Source organism: Somniosus microcephalus, chromosome 1 (genome assembly GCF_052327205.1).
Source record: "Somniosus microcephalus isolate GS21.2 chromosome 1, FLI_Smic_1.0, whole genome shotgun sequence".
Lineage (NCBI taxonomy): Eukaryota > Metazoa > Chordata > Chondrichthyes > Squaliformes > Somniosidae > Somniosus > Somniosus microcephalus.
Genome location: NC_140987.1, coordinates 289,281,541 through 289,307,310, shown reverse-complemented (window position 1 = coordinate 289,307,310; position 25,770 = coordinate 289,281,541). Strand labels below are relative to the sequence as shown.

At 44.0% G+C, this 25,770-nt stretch overlaps 1 protein-coding gene across 1 annotated transcript in view; it reads left to right on the top strand.

Moving 5' to 3' along the window:
* ric1 (RIC1 homolog, RAB6A GEF complex partner 1) overlaps nt 1-25,770 on the top strand; it is a 204,942-nt gene that overhangs the window by 161,796 nt on the left and 17,376 nt on the right. Inside the window, 7 exon segments of the mRNA XM_085993734.1 lie at nt 2,113-2,229; nt 2,419-3,147; nt 14,468-14,626; nt 16,079-16,117; nt 16,120-16,223; nt 17,486-17,775; nt 23,848-24,036. Of these exon segments, the coding sequence (XP_085849860.1) occupies nt 2,113-2,229; nt 2,419-3,147; nt 14,468-14,626; nt 16,079-16,117; nt 16,120-16,223; nt 17,486-17,775; nt 23,848-24,036 (1,627 nt within the window).

Here is a 25,770-nt window from a genome sequence, read left to right as displayed (position 1 = left end):
TATCTGGGGAGTGGGGGTGTTTGTGGGGCTGGAGGAGATTAGAGATAGGGAGGGGCTAGGCCATGGAGGGATTTGAAAACAAGGATGAGAATTTTGAAATCGAGGCGTTGCTTATCCGGGAGCCAATGTAGGTCAGCGAGCACAGGGGTGATGGGCGAATGAGGCATGGTGCGAGTTAGGACATGGGCAGCAGAGTTTTGGATGACCTCGGGTTTACGTAGGGTAGAATGTGGGAGGCCAGCCAGGAGTGCTTCGGAAGAGTCAAGTTTAGAGGTAACAAAGGCCTGGATGAAGGTTTCAGCAGCAGATGAGCTGAGGCAAGGGCGGAGACGGGCAATGTTAGAGGTGGAAATGGGCAGTCTCAGTTATGCCGTGGCTATCTGGTCAGAAGCTCATTTCAGGGTCAAATATGACACCAAGGTTGCGAACAGTGGTGTTCAGCCTCAGACAGATGTTGGGGAGAGGGATAGAGTCAGTGGCTAGGGAACGGAGTTTGTGGCGGGGACCAAAAGCAATGGCTTTGGTCTTCCCAATATTTAATTGGAGAAAATTGCTGTTCATCCACAATGGATGTCAGACGAGGAGCCTGACAATTTAGAGACCATGGAGGGGTCGAGAGAAGTGGTGGTGAGGTAGAGCTGGGTGTCATCAGCATACATGTGGAAACTGACGCTGTGTTTTTGGATAATATCACCAAGGGGCAGCATGTAGATGAGAAATAGGAGGGTGCCAAGGATACATCCTTGGGGGACACCAGAGGTAACAATAGGGTCTGTGGCATGTCCAGTGATAAAGTTGCAGGTGAATGCATTGGGGAGCTGAGAGAGCAAATCGGCTGTTGCAGCACCAATTGTTAGTAGGAGGCGGGCTCAGAAGTAAGATATTTAAAATGCTGACTCTCCAGATCTCCAATTTTCTCGCAACTCTGATAATGAGAGCACATATAATTGAAGTTCTGCTATATGCGCAAAACAAAGTGATGTAGCATAATTTTTTTTTAAAGGAAAAATGCTGTGAACAATAAATAGCTATCCCAGACCACTGTTGAACATTTTCCCGATTTTAATTGAAAAAAAAAATTGTTTACAAGGATCCTTGGTGAAATCGCAGGAGCCTTTTGAACTTGCACTTCTCCTTTAGAAAATCGGATAATCTACTGAATTGCCCTGTAATTCTAAAAGTAATGAAGGGAAGCAATGTTCCCTTTAAGCTGCACGGCCGCACAGCGCTCTCGTGCAGCTGGCTTGTCGATGGGAAAAACCACGCATGCGTGGTTTTTCCCATGTGGTGCGTACCCAAAAATTTTTTTGCTATGCTTCCTGGTGGCTCACAGTCTCCCATTATTCCATGTGTCTGTGTTAGAACTGCTGAGTTAAGGTAATCCGAGAGCAAAAATGTTGAAGATTTTTCCCATCTTCCCACCCTTCCACCTCTTGTGTCACAACTGGAAGTATTCTTAATAAAACGACTGTTCCTACAATTAAACTAGCCATAGATTGATGAGGAATGTCTGAGACACCAGTAACTGTACAGAGACATTTCTTTCTAACTGGGATTATGGAGCAATTCTGTACACTGACCTTCCCCTTCAAATCAGTCGATTGAAGGTGAAGTCCTGTTAAACGGTGCTAAAAAAGACAATACCACCATTGCATAACTAGTCCTTCTCCGCATTATTTGGAATTGTATTAATTCCATCGCAATAATAACAGAAAACGCTGGAAAAACTCAGCAGGCCAGGACAGCATCTGTGGAGAGAGAAATGGAGTTAACGTTTCAGGTCGAAGACCCTCGTCAGAACTGACGAAGGGTCTTCGACCTGAAACGTTAACTCCGTTTCTCTCTCCATGGATGCTGCCCTGGCCTGCTGAGTTTTTCCAGCGTTTTCTGTTATTTCGGATTTCCAGCATCCGCAGTATTTTGCTATCTTATTAATTCCATCGCAGTTGGTTATGCGCTTCAAATGGTCTCTGACCCATTTGAAATGCATTGAGAAGGGAAACTGGAAGCTGTTAACATTTAATCTTATTTCCAATGTATTTTTGAATTGATTACTTATAGTAAAAGTCTATTCTTGTATTGCTGAGATTTTTTTTAAACTTTTTTTTTCAGGCCTGTGCTGCAGAGAGTATTATGCTTAATTTGGCAGGTCAGCTTATCATGCTACAAAGGGATCGATCAGGTCCTCAGGTACAAGAGAAGGACAGCATTTCTAAACAAAAGAAGCTGGTAAGTAAATACACCAGAATAATTGTCCAGCAGACTGATCTAAAAGCATTAGTTGTACTTTAAATATGTCTGAGTATTTTGTTTCAAATTAAATTGAATTAGCTAGAATGTTTTAAAATATTCTGCAATATCATAGCTAACTTCTGTTCTAGTTCTTTTTCATGACAAGAATGTTGTTTTGTCTTTTAGCTCCCATTCTGTGCTCCAGTGGTACTTGCCCAGTGTGTCGAAAATGTATGGACTACCTGCCGATCCAACAAACAGAAGCGTCATTTGCTGGAGGCTCTCTGGCTTAGTTGTGGAGAAGCAGGAATGAAAGTCTGGCTCCCTCTTTTTCCTAGAGATAATCGCAAACCACATTCCTTCCTTTCCAGACGGATCATGTTGCCCTTCCAGATCAATATCTATCCCCTGGCTGTCCTATTTGAGGATGCCTTGGTCCTTGGTGCAGTGAATGAGACTGTGCTCTATGACAATTTATACATGCACAACAGTGAAAAAGAACCTTTGGAAGTCGTGTTCCCTTTCTGTACTGTTGAGAGGACCTCCCAAATCTACCTCCATCATATTCTTCGCCAGCTCCTGGTCAGAAACCTTGGTGAACAGGCTCTGCTCCTAGCTCAGTCCTGTGCCACATTACCGTACTTCCCTCATGTACTGGAACTGATGCTTCATGAAGTATTGGAAGAAGAAGCTACCTCCCGGGAACCTATTCCTGACCCACTGCTTCCAACTGTGGCAAAGTTCATCACCGAATTCCCTTTGTTTCTGCAGACAGTAGTTCACTGTGCCAGAAAGACTGAATATGCCTTGTGGAATTACCTGTTTGCTGCAGTAGGCAACCCTAAAGATTTATTTGAGGAGTGTTTGCTGGCACAAGACTTGGACACTGCTGCATCTTATCTCATCATCCTGCAGGTAGGAAGTTCATGCACACTGAATCATAAAATGATCTGCATGGCAAAGCAACCTTCAAAGCATTTGCTTTAGTTTGTAGTGGAATTTTGTTATGGAGTGTGCTCTAATTAAAATGTTGATCAGGTAGTGACATGCAATGTGAAGAGAATCAAAAGGTTGCAATCCAAGCACTTGTATAAGTTGGAATATTTTTTATAAAGGGAACACTGTATTGCAAGAGTAGCACTAATCTATGATGTCTTGCTATGAAAACTGTAGGGGGTGGTGGTGTGTGTCAGCTTCACCTTTGACTTATGAGCAGTTCGAATCGCTCCCACTCCCTTGGTTCTAGACCTTGGACTTATTTGGGGGTTGTGACAAAAGTGCAGCAGACAACTGGTTTTGGTGCAAGAAACTTTGATCTTTATTCAAGAGAGAAAATACAACACAACAATCTTAACACTCTAATAAAATGGGGAACATTTTGATACACACGAGGGAAATTACAGTAGAAAATACCTCACCCCTCCCAATCCCACTTTACTAGCTAAATTGGGCTCTAGAGGACCAGGGATAATGCTCACCAAACGGATCCTTGACAGTTGAGCTGGTTCGCGGTTTCGGGGTTCGCTGGATGTGTTGGTTGGTGCCTGCCGTACCCCGGTTGGTTGTTTTGTAAGGCCCTTGTTGCCGCGAGGTGTCTGATGGTCACCGAAACTGTTGCTCTGGTTTCTTGTGTGCTGACCTGCTTCCAGAACTGTGAACTTCTTCGAACTCGATGAACTCCTGAGAACTGCCCAGAACTGTAGAGCTTGTAGAGAACTTGTAACTGTGGAACTGCTGACTCTTTCTGATGAGTCTTTCGAACTTCTTGACTTCTCTGTCTTTAGAAAACAGACTTTCAATTATACTAATTGGGGCCTCCTAATCTGCGCACCAAATCAATCTCGGTTTACTTTAAGATTTTGGCGGGCTCGTTAATAGTAACTTGTTTATGAATGTGTGAAGTGGTTTCGGGATGGTTCCATGAGCTGTTGAGCTCTTACTTGATTGTAGTCAATTGTCCTCAGGCTTTGAGTTTCCTGTGGGGCCTGAGATTCTTTGTAGGTTGGCGAAATGATTTGTTTTATGCATGTTTTTGGATGGGTATTTTGGGTGAGGCTGTTCTTCCGTGGGTCCATTGTTAGAATGTAAATTGCCTGATAGGGGCTGAGTGACGTTAGACAGTTCCCCAGACAGCTTGATTAACTGATTAACTCCAGTACTCAAACTGTCTATTACAGAGGTTGATCCCATTTCCTGTTGCAGCCTTTTCTTTCTTTACAAGCCAAAACATGCCTTTTAAAATACCAAATCTTGGTTTTTGACCTTGAATCTCCCTCTGTTAGGCCCAATATTTTATCACCCTGAAGTGGTTAGAAAAGAGTCCAAAGTCCTTTTCTTTAGGGTTTTTCTCTGAGTTTTGGGGGATCTGTGAATTTTGAGAATCCTACAAAACCAAAATCCTAAAGTTTTGCTTTAATTCTGAAAGGAATATAAATATGTTTACAAAGATAATCAGCAGTAGGTATAGATTGATTAAGGAAATAAGAAAGACCAGTGTCAGCTTGCATGCAAATTGAGACTTGCATGTTTGCTTTTCTTTTCTCCAGGAAGGTAGTTTGGCCTAATTCTACAGCAAAATGTGTGGAATGGAAGTAGAAATGCATGTCTTCCCCTCAACTCCTACAGTTGAAGCTTTTTTAAAAAAAAATTAAAACCGATAAAACCAACACCAAACTACTGATTGTAAATCAGATTTTTTTTGCAGCAGTGTTTTTTTGTTTGACTTTATTGCACCTTTTTTATACCTATGTATGCCAGCTACAGAAAGAAGTAACCCAGTCTGAATTGAACTATTTCTGTAAATTTACCACCTCTATATTTATCTGTGTACAGCAATGCTATTTGTGAAGATGGCAGGTTTGTCATTTTAGGCCTATACACACCTATTTGTTATTGAAACAAATTATGGAAGGCAATCAGTTGACGTATCCTATTTATATTGGTGTGCTTAGGGATGAGTAGGGTGGGGGAAGAGCGGAGGGAGAGTTTTGTAAACTGGATCCATTAAACTTGGATATAAATGAGTTAGTAGCAAATCTCACAGCACTCTTAAAAGAATATTTATTTTGGGAATTCCAGCAACCTCCGCCATGTTTTTGAGTTTTCTTGTTTTATAACACCTCATGCTTATCTCTATTTACAAACTTTTAGCACATTTATTGCTCTTCCACTGAAATGGTCGTCTTCAGTCTGTACTTTCAGACACAGCAGCTCTGATTGCCAATAAGACAAGTCCTTGTCTACAGTGCTTAAGAGAAAAGTTGTGAGTGCTGTTTGGAGTAACACATTTCCTCTGTTTGGCCGTTAACATTGTTAGATGTCAGCACAGTCGGTTATAAAAAAACTGAATAAAAGTTGATCTTAGAATCCTGCTACATGAGGTAAGATTGAGATTCTGGAGTGAATTGCAGTGCAAGCTACTCCACTTTACTGAGAGATTGATTAGAACAAATTCCAGTTGTCTGTTCAAATACTAAATTACTCACCATTTAAATAAAAAACTTTGGTGACATGGGAAGCGTTTAAGGTTGGTGTCAACATTAAATGTCTTATTTCTAAAATATCTGCCACTCAGTAATGTTGTCCCTAATTTCACTTTCTGCCACCAAAGTGGGTTACTTTCAATCTAAAAAATGAAACTGTGTTGAAGTTTGTGTTGCAGCAGTTGCTGTTGTAAATATGTGACTGCACTGGATGTACCATAGTTCAATGGCAGTGGTTTACCAAGAAGAACTGAGCCTTCCATTAAGGCAATAATCTCTCCGCTTTGTGTACAAATTGAAAAGAATTGAGTGGAAGGGGCATAGGGGAAACAATAGGGCAACATTCCTGATAAGGGAGAAAGGGATGAAGCAGGTAACTATAGACTAGTCAACCTAAAATTGGTAGTAGATAAACTTCTAGAGCCTATAATACGGGACCAAATCAAAACTCAAAACCTTGGATTATTTAAGGACAACTAGCACATATTTGTAAAAGGCAAGTAATGTCTGGTAATTTAAGAGAATTCTTTGAAGAAATAGTGTATTGATAAAGGGAACGCAGTGGATGTTGTGTACTTCTACTTGGATTTTCACTAGGTGCAGCATAAGAGGCTTGTTATATTAAAAACAATGCACACTGTATGAAAGGGAATTTGGCCGCATGTATAGAGAGTTATTTAAAGGACAGAAAACAGTGTTGGTTAGTGGATTATTTTTGTACTGGAGAGATGTAAATATTGGTGTCTCCCAAGGGTCAGAGCTCTTAATATAGAGAAAGGATCTAGACTTGGGTATAAGGGACACTATATCAAAATTTGTAAATAAGACAAAAATCTGGAGCATGCTTAACTGAATAGCGATTCGCTATGATAACAAGGAAGAGCACCTTTCATTATGAGGAGAGAGTAGAGAAACTGGTGCACTTTTCATTGGAGCAAAGAAGATTAAGAGATCTGATGGGTGTTCAAAATTATGCAGGGTTTTGATGTAGATGGGGAAAAGACTTTCCACTGGTGGTTGAATAGGCAACTAGAGAGCATCATTTAAGATAATCACAAAGTATGAAGGGGGAGGTTAAGAGAAATGTCTTTATGCCGAGGGCCATTAGGACATGGAATTCCCTATCCGAAGCAGTGGTGGAATCAAAATGCCTATAGCTTTTAAAAAAGAAGTGCATAAATTCTTGAAAAAGGAAACATTAGAGGTATGGAGAAAGGACAATGGAATGAGACTAAATGGATAGCTCATTGAGATGTTCGATTACTAACTTTAATGATGCTATAGCTTTTAGATACTTGCTGTGCTTTATAGGTTTTTCATTTAAAAATCTGTTTTATGCTGCTTCCTCCACCACCCCCACCCCCTTGGCTTAGTGATGTTGTATAGTGAGAAGCAGAGCCATACAAACCAGGAAGATCCTGGGTTCAAACCATGCTCTGGGGTGAGTTAGCTGATCTAAACCAGGACAGTGAAGGGGACATTACATCTGGTCTCGGTGTCCTGGGTTAAACTGGAGTAAACTGGCTATGGTTTCTGTTCCTGATCTCTATCCAACCCCTGCTGGAAAGTGCATGCATGGGGAAATTGTAAAAGAACCAGATTAGGCTTGGCTACAGTGCCCCTGTAGTCAAAAAGTTTGCTGATACTGTGAGGCTAGCATGTGAATAATAGACATTTGGATATGGTCTTGAAGACACCCATGGGACCATACCCCATTGAGAAGCCAACTCCCTGGTGAGGCGAGAATATTGGCAAGAAAAGAACAAATGTGGTTTAAGTAGATCATTGGTTAAATGCTGTGCCACATGTGGATTAAACTAATTCTACCAAGAAAATTCAAAGTTTGATGTGGGCTCAGGTTGCCACAGCAAACTCCCCCTATCTAGTCAGCACTGCTGAAATTGACTTTTTTTTTTGAGTGTCTGGTGAGAATCTGATCATATGCAGCTGTACTGCTTGGTGATTGGATAGCCTGTCACTATTCGCTGTCTGTTTACTTTTGAAGAATGGCACATGGACAGGTACTGGAGGGCTGACAATGCAATTGGGTCTGAACTTTCAGGAGATGAATGAGAAATGGGGGGATTATTTGAAGAAAAGAAGTGTGGTTTAAACACATTCCTGTGTGGAATTCCTGATAAAATCTCTCATTTTCTTGACCAATTGAATCTTGTCTTAACAGGAATCAACTGTATGTACGAATGTGGGAAATGGTGCTCTGTGGTCAACAGCAGTGACCCAGGACTAGTCCCGAAGAGCCCGTCATAGAGCTCGAAATACAGTTTATAACATGGAAGTTATTTGTAAAATTTTGGGAAAGTCAGGAAGTCTACTTTTTAAAATAACACAAACTGTGTTTTAACTGGATGTTTGGCTCCGTTTTCACAACCAGTGCACACTTTATCAACGAGCATCTGTTTCCCATTGCTTGCAGAAAACTCACGTCATCTTTTTGTATGTAGAATAATCAGATATAATTCTTTGGAGCATGGTGTCCTTCACAGTGGTATCTGTTGAGTTTAAAATGTGAGCTGCGGAATGCAGGCTCGCTACCCAGGATAGGGGATATCGCCTTGGGCTGTTCTCATGTTTCCTGATATGCTGATAGGGTTGAATGACATAGGGTGGGAGGAGGCTCGTGTGGAGCATAAACACCGGCACAGACCAGTTGGACTGAATAGCCTGTTTCTGTGCTGTAAATTCCATGTAATGTTCTACTGATTCTTATATTGGACCCACCAGTACGTCTGTATAGACAGAAGATTGGGAGCAGACCACATACCTACCCTGTCAGTCAGGGGGGGTGTGGTGCAGGAATCCGAGGAGGAGTTGTTCTGAAAACGTTGAAATAAGCTTTTTTTATATTAGGGTAGAGTTTTCGCTTTGGATGCAATCGGCAATTCAGACGCAAATTGCAATCAAATTTGCGCTAGTTTCCGGAAGTGAAGTTATGGTTCAGTAAGTGTCCAGTCCACCACCTGTGAGTAATCTGATTTTAAAAGCTATAGGAATAGGATTAGGCCATTTAGCCCCTTGAGCCTGTACCACTATACATGGCTGATCTGCGACCTAACTCCATATACCTGCCTTTGCCCCATATCCCTTAATACCTTTGGTTAACAGAAATCTCAGATTTAAAATTGACAACTGACCAAGCATCAACTGCCGTTTACAGAAGAGAGTTCCAAACTTCTCCGACCCATTGTGTGTAGAAGTGTTTGCTAACTTCACTCCTGAAAGGCCTGGCTCCAATTTTTAGGCTATGTCCCTAGTCCTAGATTTCCCAACCAGCAGAAATAGTTTCTCTTCATCTACCCTATCGGTTCCCCTTAATATCTTGAAAACTTCAATCAAATCGCCCCTTAACCTTCTAAATTCCTGGGAATACAACCCTAATTTGTGTAATCTCTCCTCGTACCTTAACCCTTTAAGTCCGGGTATCATTCTGATGGCAGTGTGTACCATCTACAAGATGCACTGCAGCAACTTGCCAAGGCTTCTTCGGCAGCACCTCACAAACCTGCGATCTATTCCACCTAGAAGGACAAGGGCAGCAGGCGCATGGAAACACCACCACCTCCAAGTTCCGCTCCAAGTCACACACCATCCTGACTTAGAAGTATATCGCCGATCCTTCATTGTTGCTGGGTCAAAATCCTGGAACTCCCTACCTAACAGCACTGGGAGTACATTCACCACACGGACTGCAGCGGTTCAAGGCGGCGGCTCACCACCACCACCTCTAGGGCAATTAGGGATGGGCAATAAATGCTGGCCTTGCCAGTGACGACCAGATCCCATAAACAAATTTTAAAAAATCTACGCTGCACTCCCTCCAAGGCCAATATAGCCTTCCTAAGATGTGGTGCCCAGAACTGATCACAGTACTCCAGGTGTGGTCTAACCAGGGCTTTGTATAACTTCAGCATAACTTCTACCCCCCTGTATTCTAGTCCTCTAGATATAAAGGCCACCATTCCATTAGCCTTTTAATTATTTTTTGTAGACCAAACCATTGACTAGTTAAATTGGTGTACACTAGTCAGTTTCTTAGTAAATTAAGGTGCCTATTCGTGCCCTTGCGCCTTTTAAAAAAAAAAGGCAGCTTAATTTGAAGAGCCTCCTCGAAAGGCAGCAAACGGGCACAATTAGCCAATGAAAAAACCACACATGCACAGAAATTTGAATGGGCCGCGCAACTCGTACAAGGGGCCATGCTCCCAAAAAAAAGTTTGAGGGAACATTGGCCTTCACACCCCAAGGGTTGACTACTCCAATGCCCCATTGTCTGGGCTCCATACAAGGCCATGTTCAGCACGTTGACTCTGTTTGAGATGGCACTGGCAAGGTTGCTAGAATCGCGGCTGATACTGGTGTAAAGCCAAGCCCAGATCCTGTCTTGTTTTCAGCAGCATTGATTTGAAAAACACCTGTAAACAACCTAAATGTACTATGTTTCAGAGGCTGGATTTTGCATCCATTGCTAACTCTAAAGCACCGTACATCTGCGTCATTAGTTGAGAGGCCAGTCCTGTAACATTGTAGTTAGAATGATCAGCCCTTGGTGCCAAGATTGAAAGGAGATGAATGAGAAGATAAATGATCTTGTACGTAGGTTTAAAGGGTGAGCTGATCGGCAATTCGTATGTTTGCCTAAGTTGGCTGCTGGGTTTTTTTTTAGTTCAATTGTTGTAAATCTCACCAATCTTTTGTGCTCGCTAGGAAACTTTGTTTCTTCCCAGAAGTATTCTTCCCGTCTGATGGAGTCAATTCAGTTGTGATTTGTACTGAAGTTAAATGCATTTATTTTACTGAACTTTAAAGTAATAACTAATTGGGCAGATAGTTGGGTGCAGTTTATCTTGCATTAAATATATATACTAAGAATGAGACCGACATACTTCAGTCAGTTTTTGAATAAAGCAGTTCATTTCTGTAACTCTTCAGAGATTAAGTTATCACATTCTGTTAGTGAGCAGAATTTCAACATGCATGGCTATTTTACTGTGCTTTCTATATTATGCTGTGATAGAATGATAAGATATGAGTGCATGTAATGACCCTTTTCTAAAAGTATTTGGATGGTTAACATAAAGTTAGTTTAAAGTTGTGTTGACGAGCTCTGGTAGTTCCTTAGTTTAAAAATAAAATACAATCAAACCCACTTAAATGAATGTGATTAAAGAATAAAACGTTTGAGTGTAATATCTCCATACACAAATACCTTTTCTATGCTTTCCAGTGAAATTTGTCCCTGTTAAATGAAAAGTTAATTGAGTAAAATGTTTAAACGAATTGCGAAAGGCTATTTATTCATTTAAGCATTGCCCTGCCTCGCTAAAGCCATTGGCCCAGAATTTGATTTAAAAAAAGCCTGACACACGCCGTTACTAATGTGCAAATTGGCCAGCAACTTGTGGCGAGGAAGCGATACCCCGTGAATTGCATTGGCTTTGCGAGAATGGCATCTCACCCTTAACATCCCCATGAGTTTCATGAAGTTGCTGCATTTGCAAATTAATTGCCCATTAAACTCATCACACAAAGTTAAGTCTGGTATTTAATAGCCCTTTTAATGACAATTGTTAATGACTGCCAATCAACCTCTCTGGCCCAGAAAGGGAACAATTTAAACTGCTCCGTCTCATTGTAAATTCTTCTTGGAGATTTAAAATGTAATAAGTCTTTATTTTCCTTTCTCTTTTCTCTCTCAATCCAATTGTTCTTTCCTTCTCTTTATTTCTTTCAGTACTTGATTTGACATTGAATTCACCCTCCTTCTCAGTCTTTGCTCTGTTTATTTCTCAATTCTTCAATCTCATTGGTTAAAGTTTTTTCATGAGGTAACAGAGGGTTGATGAGGGAGATGTGGTGTACGTGGACTTCCAAAAGGCATTTGATAAAGTGCCACATAATAGGCTTGCCAGCAAAGTTGAAGCCCATGGAATAAAAGGGACAGTGGCAGCATGGATACGAAATTGGCTAAGTGACAGAAAACAGTAGTGGTGAACGATTATTTTTCGGACTGGAGGAAGGTACACAGTGGTGTTCCCCAGGGGTCGGTACTAGGACCACTCCTTTTTTTGATATATATCAATGACTTGGACTTGGGTGTACAGGGCACAATTTCAAAATTTGCAGAAGACACAAAACTTGCAAGTATAGTGAACAGTGAGGAGGATAGTGATAGACTTCAAGAAGACATAGACAGGCTGGTGGAATGGGTGGACACGTTGCAGATGAAATTTAATGCAGGAAAGTGCGAAGTGATACATTTTGGTAGGAAGAACGAGGAGAGACAATATAAACTAAAGGGTACAATCCTAAAGGGGGTGCATGAACATGACCTGGGGGTATATGTGCACAAATCGTTGAAGGTGACAGGGCAGGTTGAGAAAGCAGTTAAAGCATATGGGATCCTGGGCTTCATAAATACAGGCATAGAGTACAAAAGCAAGAAAGTTCTGATGAACCTTTATGAAACACTGGTTCGGCCTCAACTGGAGTATTGTGTCCAGTTCTGGGCACTGCACTTTAGGAAGGATGTGAAGGCTTTAGAGAGGGTGCAGAAAAGATTTACAAGGATGGTTCCATGGATGAGGGACTTCAGTTACGTGGATAGACTGGAGAAGCTGGGGTTGTTCTCCTTAGAGCAGAGAAGGTTGAGAGGAGATTTGATAGAGGTGTTCAAAATCATGAGGGGTCTGGGCAGAGTAGATAGAGAGAAACTGTTCCCATTGGCGGAAGGGTCGAGAACCAGAGGACACAGATTTAAGGTGATTGGCAGAAGAACCAAAGGCGGCATGAGTAAAAACTTTTTTACGCAGCGAGTGATTATGATCTGGAATGCGCTGCCTGAAAGGGTGGTGGAGGCAGATTCAATTGTGGCTTTCAAAAGGGAATTGAATAAGTACCTGATGGGGAAAAAATTTGCAGGGCTACGGGGAAAGGGCGGGGGAGTGGGACTAGCGGAAGTGCTCTTGGAGAGCCGGCATGGGCCGAATGGCCGCCTTCCGTGCTGTAACCATTCAATGATTCTATGAGATACACAGTTTGTCCCATCGTTATCCAAGGACCCAGATGCCCGGTTGCTCGTTATCAGCTTGCACTTCCAGCAACTTGCAGGCAAAATAAAATTGAGCTGAAGCGGCAGGAAAAAGTCTAACTAACCAGGCACACTGCTCCAGCAAATTCCAGCCCCATGTGTTGAGCTCTTTTTAGAGACAAAAAATGTTTGTTTTAAAAAAAGAGCTTAACAGATAACCAGTTCAGTGACGTTTTAGTGTCTTTTTTCACCTCCAGATACTAGTCCTCAAGCACTTTTGGCAATCCATGTGATTGTTTAGGGGTGAAAACCGCCTCATCAGGTGCTAATGCTCAAGCTTTGTGATGCTAATAATTTACCCATGTTTTAGTGGCGCACAAACCCTTTGGCAACAAGCTGTGGCAGAAACTCTTGACTGGCAGAAACTCTGACTCTCTGTGAATAATGGAAACACCCCCTCTAAAGAAGGTGGTGCTTTCTCCTGCTGATGAGGTGAAAGTAATTACAATACCTGCTGAGTTTTTCCAGCATTTTCTGTTGTAATTACAATACTGTATGGACTAGTTTCCTAGACTAAAATCGCTAAATAGTTTAGTGTACTACAACCTTTTTGTTAAAGATTAGTTGTGCTGCACTGTAATGTGTACATTGTAATGAAGCAAATGATATAAAAACACCGTTATCCATAACAACTGTGTGAGTGCTTTTACAGCACTAATTGCAATCCAGTTTCCATTCCATTGATAGCTTCTTGCCAAACCTGGTACACCAGTTAAAACTGATAAAAAGAATAAAACGGTGAAGTGAACAAAATTACTTGACAAAATCATTATTCATTTCACACTTTTCCTCTGTACTGGTGTCTTGATTATTGTTGGATTCCTCCGTTTTAAACGAGAGGGGGGAAAAAAGCGAATACATATTTTGCTTACTTTTCCAACCTTGGCATGGTGAGTTCTGACGAAGGATCATTAACCTGAAATGTTAACTCTGTTTCTCTCTCCACACCTGTTGAGTATTTCCAGCATTTTCTGTTTTTATTTCAGATTTCCAGTATCTGCAGTATTTTGCTTTTGTGTTGGCATGGTGAGGTCTCTGAGATCATGGTTAGAATAAAGAAAAGGTTCCTTTTGGGAGCAATTATCCTTTAAAGTGCTAAATATCTGTTGCAATTCTAAAAATGAATATGGTTTTTTGGTCTTGCCTAATATATGCCAGCTTTATTTTGTTGAAATTTCTAAAATTTTAATTAAGATGTGGAACTATAGAACAAGCCAAAATATTTCTCTGGTTACATAAATCTTATTTTGATGTGGAAATAATTGAGTGCAGTCCGCAAAAGATTGGGCATCATTCCTGATGTGTTGCTTCCAGTGAAATGAGCTAGTGCGCTCCTGGATAATCTATTGATCACAAGTACTGTAATGGTAAGCAACTAGGAAAACTAATTGTCTAGCAGTAAGTTTGATTAAGGTCTCTTCATTGTAATACATATCCAAGGTTTCTTGCTAAAATTTAGATGTTTGTTCTGGAAATCTGGTTACCTGAATATGTAGAGTTCATGGCACAAAAATCAAATTGATTAGTAGCCCCATTATAGAATCTGAGAAAGATTCTAAACATATGGCTTCTACAGATAATTTGGAATAAAATCCACTGAGATTGCGTTTGGGTGCATTTTCTTACCACTGTTTCTTTCTCCTGGTAGAACATGGAAGTCCCTGCGGTTAGCAGACAGCACGCGACCCTGCTTTTCAGCACAGCCCTGGAACAAGGAAAATGGGATCTTTGCCGTCACATGATCCGTTTCTTGAAAGCCATTGGTGCAGGAGAATTAGAGACTCCTCCACCCACCCCTACCACTCAGGTATGTGTGAAAACGGCTTATCTTTCAGTGCGCATCAATACATATTGTTACAATATATAGAATCATAGAATGGTACTCTCTGCAAGGGCACTTCAGCTAGTCCCACTCCCCTGCCCTATCCCTGTAGCCCTGCAAATATAGCAATAATTTTCCAGCAAAACTCTTCATACATCACTACACATTGCTCTTTCATGACAGCAGTTGTACTACTCTATCCTGAGATGTGGTGCAGCAAACTTTGCAACAACCTCCAAGTACAGAAAAGGAGGATGGAGAATTGTGTTTTCTGTAGCCCTTGTAGCTTGAGGTCTGATATTGCTTGTCACTAATTTATGATATTCAAAAGAAGCAGCTGCTATCAGTTTTTTAAATTTATGTAATTGAGACAATGTCTGACAGTAATTCAATCTCGGGCTCCGCTAACAAACTCCTCAAGCTCTGTTCTTATGCTTGGTGATGTAACTTAAACCTGGGTAAATTATTGCCTTATAATCCACTGCCAGCCATCTAGTGTCCTTAATTTTCATATATACGCTATATAACCAGTGGAGTATTGGGGTTCTGGGCTGGTTCAGAGAGTGTAGCTTATGCTGATAAACTATGTCAACCTTCACACACACACACTGGTTACTATCTTGAACTTCTTGCAACCCAATTTTTTTTGCAGTTTTAAACTGTGGAAAAAATGTAGGTTGCGAATTAAAAGTTCTTGCTTTTGCATTGCAACGGTAAAGTTCCAATATACAGTAGAACCGCTCTCAAGTCAGCCACCCAACTTTACTTAGCAGGGTTGTAGACTTGGAGGGTGAGAATGAGAAGATGATTGCATCTGATCTTTGGATGACATTTGATATATTTATAGTAACTGCTGCAAAAACAGTGAATCAGAAGGAAACATCTAAATATTTTAAAAGCCCAAAGCATTTATAGTAGTGGCTGCAAGTAGTTGCAGATTTAACTGTTTACTTGCTGGATTCTTTGAGAGAATGAGCAGTTCAAAGCCTTCAGCATGCCTATGAAACAGTAGATGCCTGGACTGTTAGCTGTAGCTGTCTTCTCTTGCTCCATGCTCTAGTGCTGTTATATGGTACATAAATGACAACTTTACCTTAACTCCTGACCAATGTTCCCTGTAAGCTGCACGGCGGTGTAGCACTCCAGGGACCCCGCATAGCCGGCTTGCCAGCTTTTCAATGAAAAAAACCACGCATGCGTGGTATTTTGAACGGCTCGCGCAGCCCCTTAAAGGGGCCGCACAAAATTACAGTGAACATTGCTCCTGACTCCCAATTTCTAGCAGTCGACATGAGTGGAAAAATTGGTTGCAGAATCCTTCCCAGTGCAAAATTAGATATATTCTATTTCTGCTTGCTTCCACGTGGCATAAGCGATAACAGAGTACGCTGTTTATGTTTTTGAGGTTAAAAGTATTGTCTTTTTGTTTTGTCACAGGAACCCAGCTCAACTGGAGGCTTTGAGTTCTTCAAACATCGAAACATCGGAGCATTAGTTTTTCCCAGTCAACAGAAGGCCTCAGTGCTGGTAAATTTAACCTGCAGAAGACACTAAGCATGCCTTCAGGGCCCTCAGCCAAGAGGTAACCGTACTATTTAATTTTCTAACTAGATTCTTGTTCTAAGCAGATAATGTACATCATAAATTATCGCTGGTTGTTTGACTTTGCTTTATTAAACTGATGGATTATATTGACCTATAAAATACAAACTGAAATGAAAGATCCATCAAAATGATTGTCGAGTAGCACAAGACTAAATGCAGGGATTTATTGCAATAAAAGTTTGATGCACTCTTCTCCCCCTCGCTATATATAAACCAGAGCTGTTAGAAGATTAGTATGGGTGATCCTTTTACCACTTTTCATAATGGACTGAAGAGTTATTACATATTTGCAGTAGAAGTGCTAAGAAATCTAGAAACCTTTAAAAATTCTTACTGTTTCAGTATGAAAAATTTGCATTTACTCACCCTGTAGAGTTTTTACATAGAAGATAGGAGCAGGAGTAGGCCATTCGGCCCTTCGAGCCTGCTCCGCCATTCAACGAGATCATGGCTGATCATCCAAACCCTAGCACCCGGTCCCTACACCGACAGCCATCCCACCCAAGCCCTATCCCCGTAACCCCACGCATTTAATCCCCCCTAACACTGAGGGCCAATTTTTTATCATGGCCAATCAACCTAACCCGCACATCTTTGGACTGTGGGAGGAAACCGGAGCACCCGGAGGAAACCCACGCAGACACGGGGAGAATGTGCAAACTCCACACAGACAGTCACCCGAGGCCGGATTTGAACCCGGGTCCCTGGCGCTGTGAGGCAACAGTGCTAACCACTATGCCACCGTGTTTTAAATGTAGCTGTTGAAATGCACAAGTCTGCATATTAATCAATTCTACACTAATTTTCTATCAAATGCTTTTACTAATTTTTGTGTAAACCATGAAGTGCATTCTAAAGCACACTGTTAACTCTTTCTGCCCACTATTCCCTGCTCCCAGGCCTTCACTTACGCTGTTCTCTAGGTGCACAAGAACAGTGCAGGTTAACTCATTCCTTCTCCAATCTTTCCCTCCATCCCCAGTAGTGAAACACCTGTTTGGCATTACCCTTGCAACTCACCAGAGACCAATAACTTGCTGTGTGGGGAATTGTAAATGTAAACTCATTTCCTCCCACTTCATGTCGGAGCACATGAATAAACCTAACCTACTGTACCACTTGGCATTCAGTAATGGAGGCTTTTAAGGGCCGGCAGGCACTGAATTAAAAAAATATTCTTATTCTAAAGAACAAAGTATTTGAATGAAGTTTAATTATTTTTGTGTATTTTGTCTTTAGGTGGAGTAAAGATGTTGACTGTGTTGAGAATATGTACATAGATGAGATGCTTTGGCGCCATGCACGAAGACTCCTGGAGGAGATGAGGCTAAAAGATCTCAGCAGCTTTGCTGCACAGCTGGGATTTGAGCTCATAGGCTGGCTTTGCAAAGAAAGGACTCGGGCGGCTCGAGTCGAGGACTTTGTTAAGGCTTTAAAAAGACTCCATAAGGACTTTCTTTGGCCATTTCCTGTTGTTCCTTCCTGCTCTTTAATAAATTCACCATTCAAAAATGGTAAATATAAAACAGGTAATACAAATAATATTATTTCAGTCCCTGGTATACAGTATTGCATTTAAAAGATATTTGACTTTTTGTATTTTAACACACAAATTTCAAGATTATGTAATATACAAACACTGGAGTACTAGTAACTGTTTTTCTCTAACATTTGAAGCAATCACACCCACCCAATGAAAAATTCTACAGAATTGTTAGCCATGGCACTTATTTTCTTAGTGATTGCTCATAACCCTCTGAGCTTATTGTAGCTTTTAGAAAACCCTCTTTTTCTATGCTTGTGCGAAATAGACCAACACCTGTTGCCAGTTTGCTCATTTTCCTGCCCTCTTGCTGGGGTGAAGCACCATGGGCTCCTGCAGCCCTCCGGAACCTCACCCAACTGGCCATTCCCCACCAGTGCAGTGAGCCGGAGTATGCTATAGGGTGAGGGTAGGTTTGGACTCCATTGTGATCCCCTCCATACTCTGTCCCCACAGTCACACTTTTCAGCAGGAGTGACTTTATAGGTTTGCAAACTTGGGATCTTCTTTAATCTGTGTGCTGATTCTACAGTAGGTTGCAGGTGCACTGAGCCATAAGGGAATATTTTTGTTTATTTCCATGTGGAATATTCTAAAAGTAGAATTGAAGGGCAAAAGAAGAAAATGGAATGGTTCTAAATGTAAAGTGACTTCTTTTTACTAATATCTCAAAACGCTGTTACAGCCCTAGAAAGAGCAACAGTGACTTGGAGTTGATAGACTTATCTATCTATCTATCTATCTATATATATAAATCGGTACATCTGTCTGTCATTCTGTCTGTCATTCTGTCTGGCTATGCGCTCGAAAGTTACAGGGCGTACCTACGCGCGCGTTACCTCCAAAGAAAGCTTACGCTTCCGAGACGGTTTTAAGCGTATTTACGTTTCGGCCGGGCTAAAATCGCGCCCACGGTATCCCAAAAACCTTCAACGTTCCGCTCATTAGCATCTCATTATCCGCTCATTAGCGACAGAGTGACCTCGAGCTCGACCAATCGTACGCCAGGCCAATCGGTGCGTGTGTGGCCAGGCCTTATCGTTCTGAACCGAGGTGAGTCGCTGCCATCTTGATTCCAAACTTTTCCTTTTTCCCGCTTTCTGCGTCTTTAAAAAAAAACGTTGCTTTTAAAACACATACTGTTATTAAAAAAAATGATTTAGAAACGAATTAACTTATCTAATCTCATTAATTTTCCTACCTTTCCCCGTTTTTCCAGGTAGGCCTCGAAGCCTCGGCTTCTCCTTCGCACCCACGCCCGAGCTAGGCACCTCCCGGCCCCACTCGAAGGCTGGAGGGCCGAGCCTCAGCCCAGCGCCGCTAGGGTGCGCGCGCAGCAGGAGCTGAGACGCGGCGTCTCTCTCTGGCTCGGCCGGGGGGCGGGGCTTGCTGAGCGTCAACCGTCACCCTGGCAACCGGCCCCCCGGCCGTCTCGCACAGCCGCAATCGGCGGTCTTCACCTGAGGGAGGGGGGGGGGGCGACCCACGGGGGGGCCGCGACCCTCGGGGGGGGGGGGGGGGCGCGCCAAGCGTCACCCTGGCAACCGGCCCCCCGGCCGTCTCGCACAGCCGCAATCGGCGGTCTTCACCTCGGGGGGGGGGGGGGGGGGGGGGCGCGACCCTCGGGGGGGGGGGGGGGGCGCGACCCTCGGGGGGGCCCCCCTTCCCCCCCCCCTGCCTCCCCTTCCCTTCCCCCCCTCTCCCCCCCTTCCCTCGCGCTCTCTCTCTCTCTCTCTCTCTCTCTCAACAACAACATGCCCTCGAAAAGGCCTCGGCACCGCCGGGCACTTCAGCTAGTCTATCTATATATATAAAAGGATACTTCTGTCTGTCATTCCGTCTGCCTGTCTTGAATTAACTCGAAAGTTATAGAGCGTACCTACACGTGCATTACGTCGAAAGAAAGCTGACGATTCCAGAACCGTCCTAAGCATATTTACGTTTCGGCCGGACAAAAATTGCGCCCGCGGTATCCAAAAAGCGTTCAACATTCCGCTCATTATCCGCTCATTAGCATCGAGTGACGTCGAGGTCGACCAATCGCACGCCGGGTTCCTGGCGCGTGCGGCCGGGCCCCTCCTACGGTCGAGTGACGGGACGATTGACCAATCCTACGCTTCGGTGACCTGACGGTCCACAATCGGTGCCTGTGTGGGCGGGCCTTATCGTTCTGAACCGAGGTGAGTCACCGCCATCTTGATTCCAACTTTTCCTTTTTCCCGCTTTCTGCGTCTTTAAAAAAAAAAGTTGCTTTTAAAACACATATTGTTTCTAAATCTTTTATCTAAACTCATTAATTTTCCTAGCTTTCCCCGTTTTTCCAGGTAGGCCTCGAAGCCTCGGCCTGTCCTCCGCACCCACTGCCCGAGCTAGGCACCTCCCGGCCCCAGTCAACAAGCGGCCCCCCGATCGCCGCCATCTTGTGAAGGCTGGAGGGGCGGGCCTCAGCCGAGCGCCGCTACTTAGTAAAGGGTGCGCGCGCAGCAGGAGCAGCTGAGACGCGGCGTCTCTCTGTTCCCCGCTCGGCCGCGGGGGGCGGGGGGGGAGCTCTCGGGGTGCTGATCTCGGGCGGGGCTCTGGAGAGTGGGAAGGGTTACCCCGGCAACCGGGCCCGCCGGCCGTCTCTCACAGCCGCAATCGGCGCTCTTGAAGCCAGCTCGGGAGGGCTGGGGCCATGTCAGTGCGTGGGGCGGCACGGAGCTCCGTGGAGCCATCGCCGGCGCTGGGCTCGGGTGCTTTGTGGCCTGCGGTCGAACAGCGGGCTGCGGACCTCGAGCTGACCGGGGCGCTGGACTCGGCTGGGCCATGTCTTTGCGGTGTTAGCCTCGGCCAAACGGCATCAGGCTGACGGCCAGGCCGCCAAAAGCGTCCAAGGAACGCGTTCATCCAGGTGCCGGGCCCCGGGGCGGAAAGAGGGATTGGAGCGGGGGATGAGGGCTTGGGCAGGGGAGAGGGAGGAAGGGGGTAGGGAGGTGGGGAGAGGGAGGAGGGGTAGGGAGGTGGGGAGAGGGAGGAAGGGGGTAGGGTGGTGGGGAGAGGGAGAAGGGGGTAGGGAGGTGGGGAGAGGGAGGAAGGGGGTAGGGAGGTGGGGAGAGGGAGGAAGGGGGTAGGGAGGTGGGGGAGAGGGAGGAAGGGGTAGGGAGGTGGGGAGAGGGAGGAAGGGGGTAGGGAGGTGGGGAGAGGGAGGAAGGGGGTAGGGAGGTGGGGAGAGGGAGGAAGGGGGTAGGGAGGTGGGGAGAGGAGGAAGGGGGAAGGGAGGTGGGGAGAGGGAGGAGGGGGGAGAGGTGGTGGGAGGGGAGGGAGGGGGAGAGGTGGTGGGAGGAGAGGGGGAGGGTGGGAGGAGGGGAAGAGGGGGGAGGAGGAGGGGGGAGAAAGAGGGAGGGGGGAGAAGAGGGGGGGAGGAAAGAGGGAGGGGGGGAGGGGGGGAAGAGGTAGGAGGGAGTCGGCGTTTCATCAATTAGGGGCATTTCCTAATTAAGAAAAAGTCACAGAAACGGATACAGATTTATTGGCATCATTTGAACAACCAGCAAAGATTCAGCATCAAACTATGCCTGAGTTTCTGCTTCACACAGGCGGTCAGAAGCTGCAACGTAAGACTTCAAGCATTACTAACTACACCCTGGATCCCAAATATTAACCAGAATTATATTCAATGTTAGAAGTATTTTAAACTACATAAAATTTAAATGTGGAACAAGTAACAGTATTTTGAAATTATTAAATCGCAGATTAAAAGCCTTAAGAAAGTGGCTCCTGATTCCTCCGGTCAGAGGGTAGCTGGCTTCATTGTCCTATAACACAGTCATCGCAATATAACCCACGGTCACCGCGGCTGGGCTCTAAGTCCAAGCCCTTCCCCGCGGCCTCAACCGTCCCGCCGACCTCACAAAATGGCGGCCGCCCTTCACCCACCGGGCTCTGAGTCCAGCCCCTTCCCTCACTCTCACCTTCCCCCTCTCTGTCTCTCTCTCCTTCCCTCTCTCTCTTTCTCTCCTTCCCCCCAGTCTCTCGCTCTCTCCTTCCCCCCAGTCTCTTGCTCTCGCTCTCTCCTTCCCCCAAGTCTCTCTCTCTCTCTCCTCTCTCTCTTTCCGCCCAGCCGCTCTCTCTCTTCCCCCCAGCCGCTCTCTCTCTTCCCCCCCCAGTCGCTCTCTCTCTTCCCCCCCAGTCGCTCTCTACCCCCCAGTCACTCTCTCTCTCTCTTCCAACAACAACATGCCCTCGAAAAAGCCTCGGCACCGCCGGGCACTCCAGCTAGTAATGTCATATAATGTATAAGGGTTTAGTAGTGTAGTGTTTATTCGACTGGACTAGCAGCCTAGAGGTCCCGAGTTCAAATCCCACCTGGTAACTTGTTGGCTAGTGCCAGGAGAAATGACCATGAATGCTACCAAATTTCCATAAAAACCCAACCGGTTTGCTGATGTCCTATCCAATCTGACCTCCATATGACTCTAGCCACACTACATGGTTGATCTCAATACCATAGCAAGCATTAGGGAAAGAGCAGGGAAGTGGGACTAATTGGATAGCTGGTACAAGTGCTGTATGATTTTAAGCCACTCGGTTATAGCCCATCCCTGGTTGCCCTGATTAATTGTCAGTGTCGCCCACGTCCTGAGACAACAGACCAGCATTGTGGCCTGGTTCTTTGGTTATGGTGTTTTGGAGTATTCGAAGCAAATACTAGTTTGTTTTTAATTTTTTAGTTCACTGAATTTGGGTGTCATTGCTGAGGCCACATTTATTGTCCACCCTTACTTGCCCTGAGAAGATGGTGGTGGGCAGTGTTCATGAACCACTGCATTTTCTGTGGTAATGTTGCTCCCACAATGGTATTGGGTAGGAAATTCCAGAATATTGGCCCAGTGATAAAGGAGTGGTGATGTATGTCCAAGTGTCATTGAGCCAGAAACACAGAAAGCTGGCATGCAGGTACAGCAAACAATAAGGAAGGCAAATGGCACGTTGGCCTTTATTGCAAGGGGGTTGGAGTATAAGAGTGAGGAAGTCTTGCTACAATTGTACAGGGCTTTGGTGAGACCACACCTGGAGTACTGTGCACAGTTCTGGTCTCCTTATCTGCAGAAGGATATACTTGCCTTGGAGGCGGTGCAACAAAGGTTCACTAGATTGATTCCTGGGATGAGAGGGCTGTCCTATGATGAGAGGTTGTGTAGAATGGGCCTAAACTCTGCAGTTTAGAAGAATGAGAGGTGATCTCATTGAAACATACAAGATTCTGAAGGGGATTGACAGGGTAGATGCTGAGAGGTTGTTTCCCCTGGCCGGAGTGTCTAGAACTAGGGGGCATAGTCTCAGGATAAGGGGTAGGCCGTTTAAGACTGAGATGAGGAGGAATTTCTTCACTCAGAGGATTGTGAATCTTTGGAATTCTCTGCCCCAGAGGGCTGTGAATGCTGAGTCTTTGAGTATATTCAAGGCTGAGATAGATAGATTTTTGGACTCTAGGGGAATCGAGGTATATGGCGATCAGGTGGGAAAGTGGAGTTGAGGTCGATGATCAGCCATGATCTTATTGAATGGCGGAGCAGGCTCGAGGGGCGGTATGGCCTACTCCTGCTCTTATTTCTTATGTTCTTAAGTCAGGTTGGTGTGTTGTAACTCTTGTACCTTCCTAGTGATGGAGGTTACAGGGCTGGGAAATATAAATAATATGCTTTCAGGAGCTATCCCTGTGATGAGCACCCCTGTGAATGAGTTGCATAAAGGCATACAAAATAAGTGTACAAGGAGCACGTTATTTTTCTTCAATGTTCTGTATTCTCTGGAAAAAGGCCAAACATAATAGCCATACAAAAAGCTTTGGCATTCCTTGGAAAAGTGTGAAATGCCATAGTTGTGGATGCCTCAATGCCGTGCATTGTAAGTAATGGGCAGTTGTGAATTACATTGGGGTTAGCAGTCCTTAACTGGTACAAAAGGAGAAACAAATACTGTGATGGAAAATGTTAGCATAGTAAGACCTATTTAAAAAAAAAAATTTTTTTAATGAAATGGTGAACACTAATAACATCTTTGTTTTAATTTTCTGCAGTGGGAGACCAGTTTCTTAAATCGCAGTCAACTGAGTCATTTGTAAACAGTGATTTGGAGAGTGGAGTCATAAATGCACGTGGTAGTCATATCTGCCTTAGCCTAAATACTGCACACAGAGAGATGGATTCTGGCTCATTGCAAGGGCCTCAGACACAGGATGCAATTCTGTCACCTTTACTTTCAAAGGGTAAGTATTTGTTTGGTTATTATTGTAAAAATGTTAATTAAGCATTCATAAAAGTACACAAACGCAGCCCTCATAATACATGAGTTAAACCTGTTGTCCATACATAATGCTGTTCTACCTACAATTTAGCAAGTTACTTATTAATAAAAGCAGACCAAACAAATCTATGGCATGTTAAAGCACACTTGTATCTTTGGCACAAAAGAAAATCAGCGTAGAGGACTTGTAACAACATGGGAGTCTTAGTAGGACAAGAAATGGGACCAGCAATTAGCTTATTGTGCTCTCCAGAGCTGGAAATGTGGGAAAGGTATTATATAAGCCTATTGTAATTGTATTATGGAAGCTGTACACTCTTTATACAGGAGACCAGCACCATCTTTTGGGAAGTGTGCACCATGTAACTTAAAAAATACGGAGGACTCGAGATGCGATATACCGGCAGTAAAGTGAATACAGCTATTATTGTCTTTACAATGCTTCTGCCAAATGCTGCCTCTCAGTTAATTGTTGGCATTTAACTAATGTACTGCACACAGTGGTTTCAGGTTTTATTGCGGGGGGGGGTGATTTTTGAGGTATAAGTTCCTCTGGGCCAGAAATTCGGGTTGGAGGGTTCCCGCGGGTGCAAGCCCCTGACCTGCACATGGGGCCACGTGGGATTCCAATCCTGGGCCGCCTCCAACTGCCGCTGTGCAGTGCTTGCGTATCCCAGCGGCGAAGTTAGTTCGCAACGTCCCCTGGGATCACGTGGGCCATGGGGAGCCAATCGGAGCAGGGAATCTCTATTCATAGATTTAACAGGTCTTCCTGTCAAAGCTATGAATAGAGATCGGCCCCAAAACCTTACTAAAACTTCAAATAATTTTTTTTTTAAACATCACATTTTTAAAATAACGATAAATTACATAAAATAACTATTTTAAACAATAATTTAAATTTTTGAAAAATTTAATTACAGTTTTTAACGGGGCTAAAAATAAACGAACCTTTCTTTAAAGTATTTAAAAATAATAAACCTGTGGGGGAAAATGTTTTAATTTTACTTAATTCACCACTTAAAAGCAGGCCTTGTGACTGCTTTTTAAACGCGCAGCTGCTAGAGACTTACTCTCCCGGAGAAACCTGTTATAAAAAAATAAAAAAAAGTTCAAGGTCTACGCGCTGCCTCTCCGGCGCACGCATTTGACCTGTGAACCCCTTCCTTCAAGGGAACAGAAGTTCTGGTTTCCAGCACATGCGCAGTGCATGCACGAAACCGGCACTTTCGTTAGCCCTATGCGTGAGTACACAGCGCGTACTCACCCGTGGGGACCCGAATTTCTGGCCCGTGGTTTCTCCTGTATCTTTATCTCTTCCTCATTTGCAGGCCTAACATATATTTTCAACTGAGGGGTGGCTGCAAACTACTCCCAGGCTGCTGATAAAGGCCCATCTGATTTTTTTTTCCCCCTCCCCTTTTGTTTCTTTCCTTAGCGACCACCTCCCAAAACCCCACCATCCCGGCCCTACCGTGTCGCACCACATGCACTGCTATTTCACTCGACACTCTGATGTGGCACAGATTGGAAAACGGGTGGCGTGATATCTGAACCTTTGGCACCATGTGTTGGTGCACTTTCTTTCCCCCATATGACTTAATCTGATATAAACTGAAACTGATGTAAATTTTCTTACATCATATACAGCATTGAAGGAAAATTGAACTGGGAGTGAATGGACCCCTACTATTGG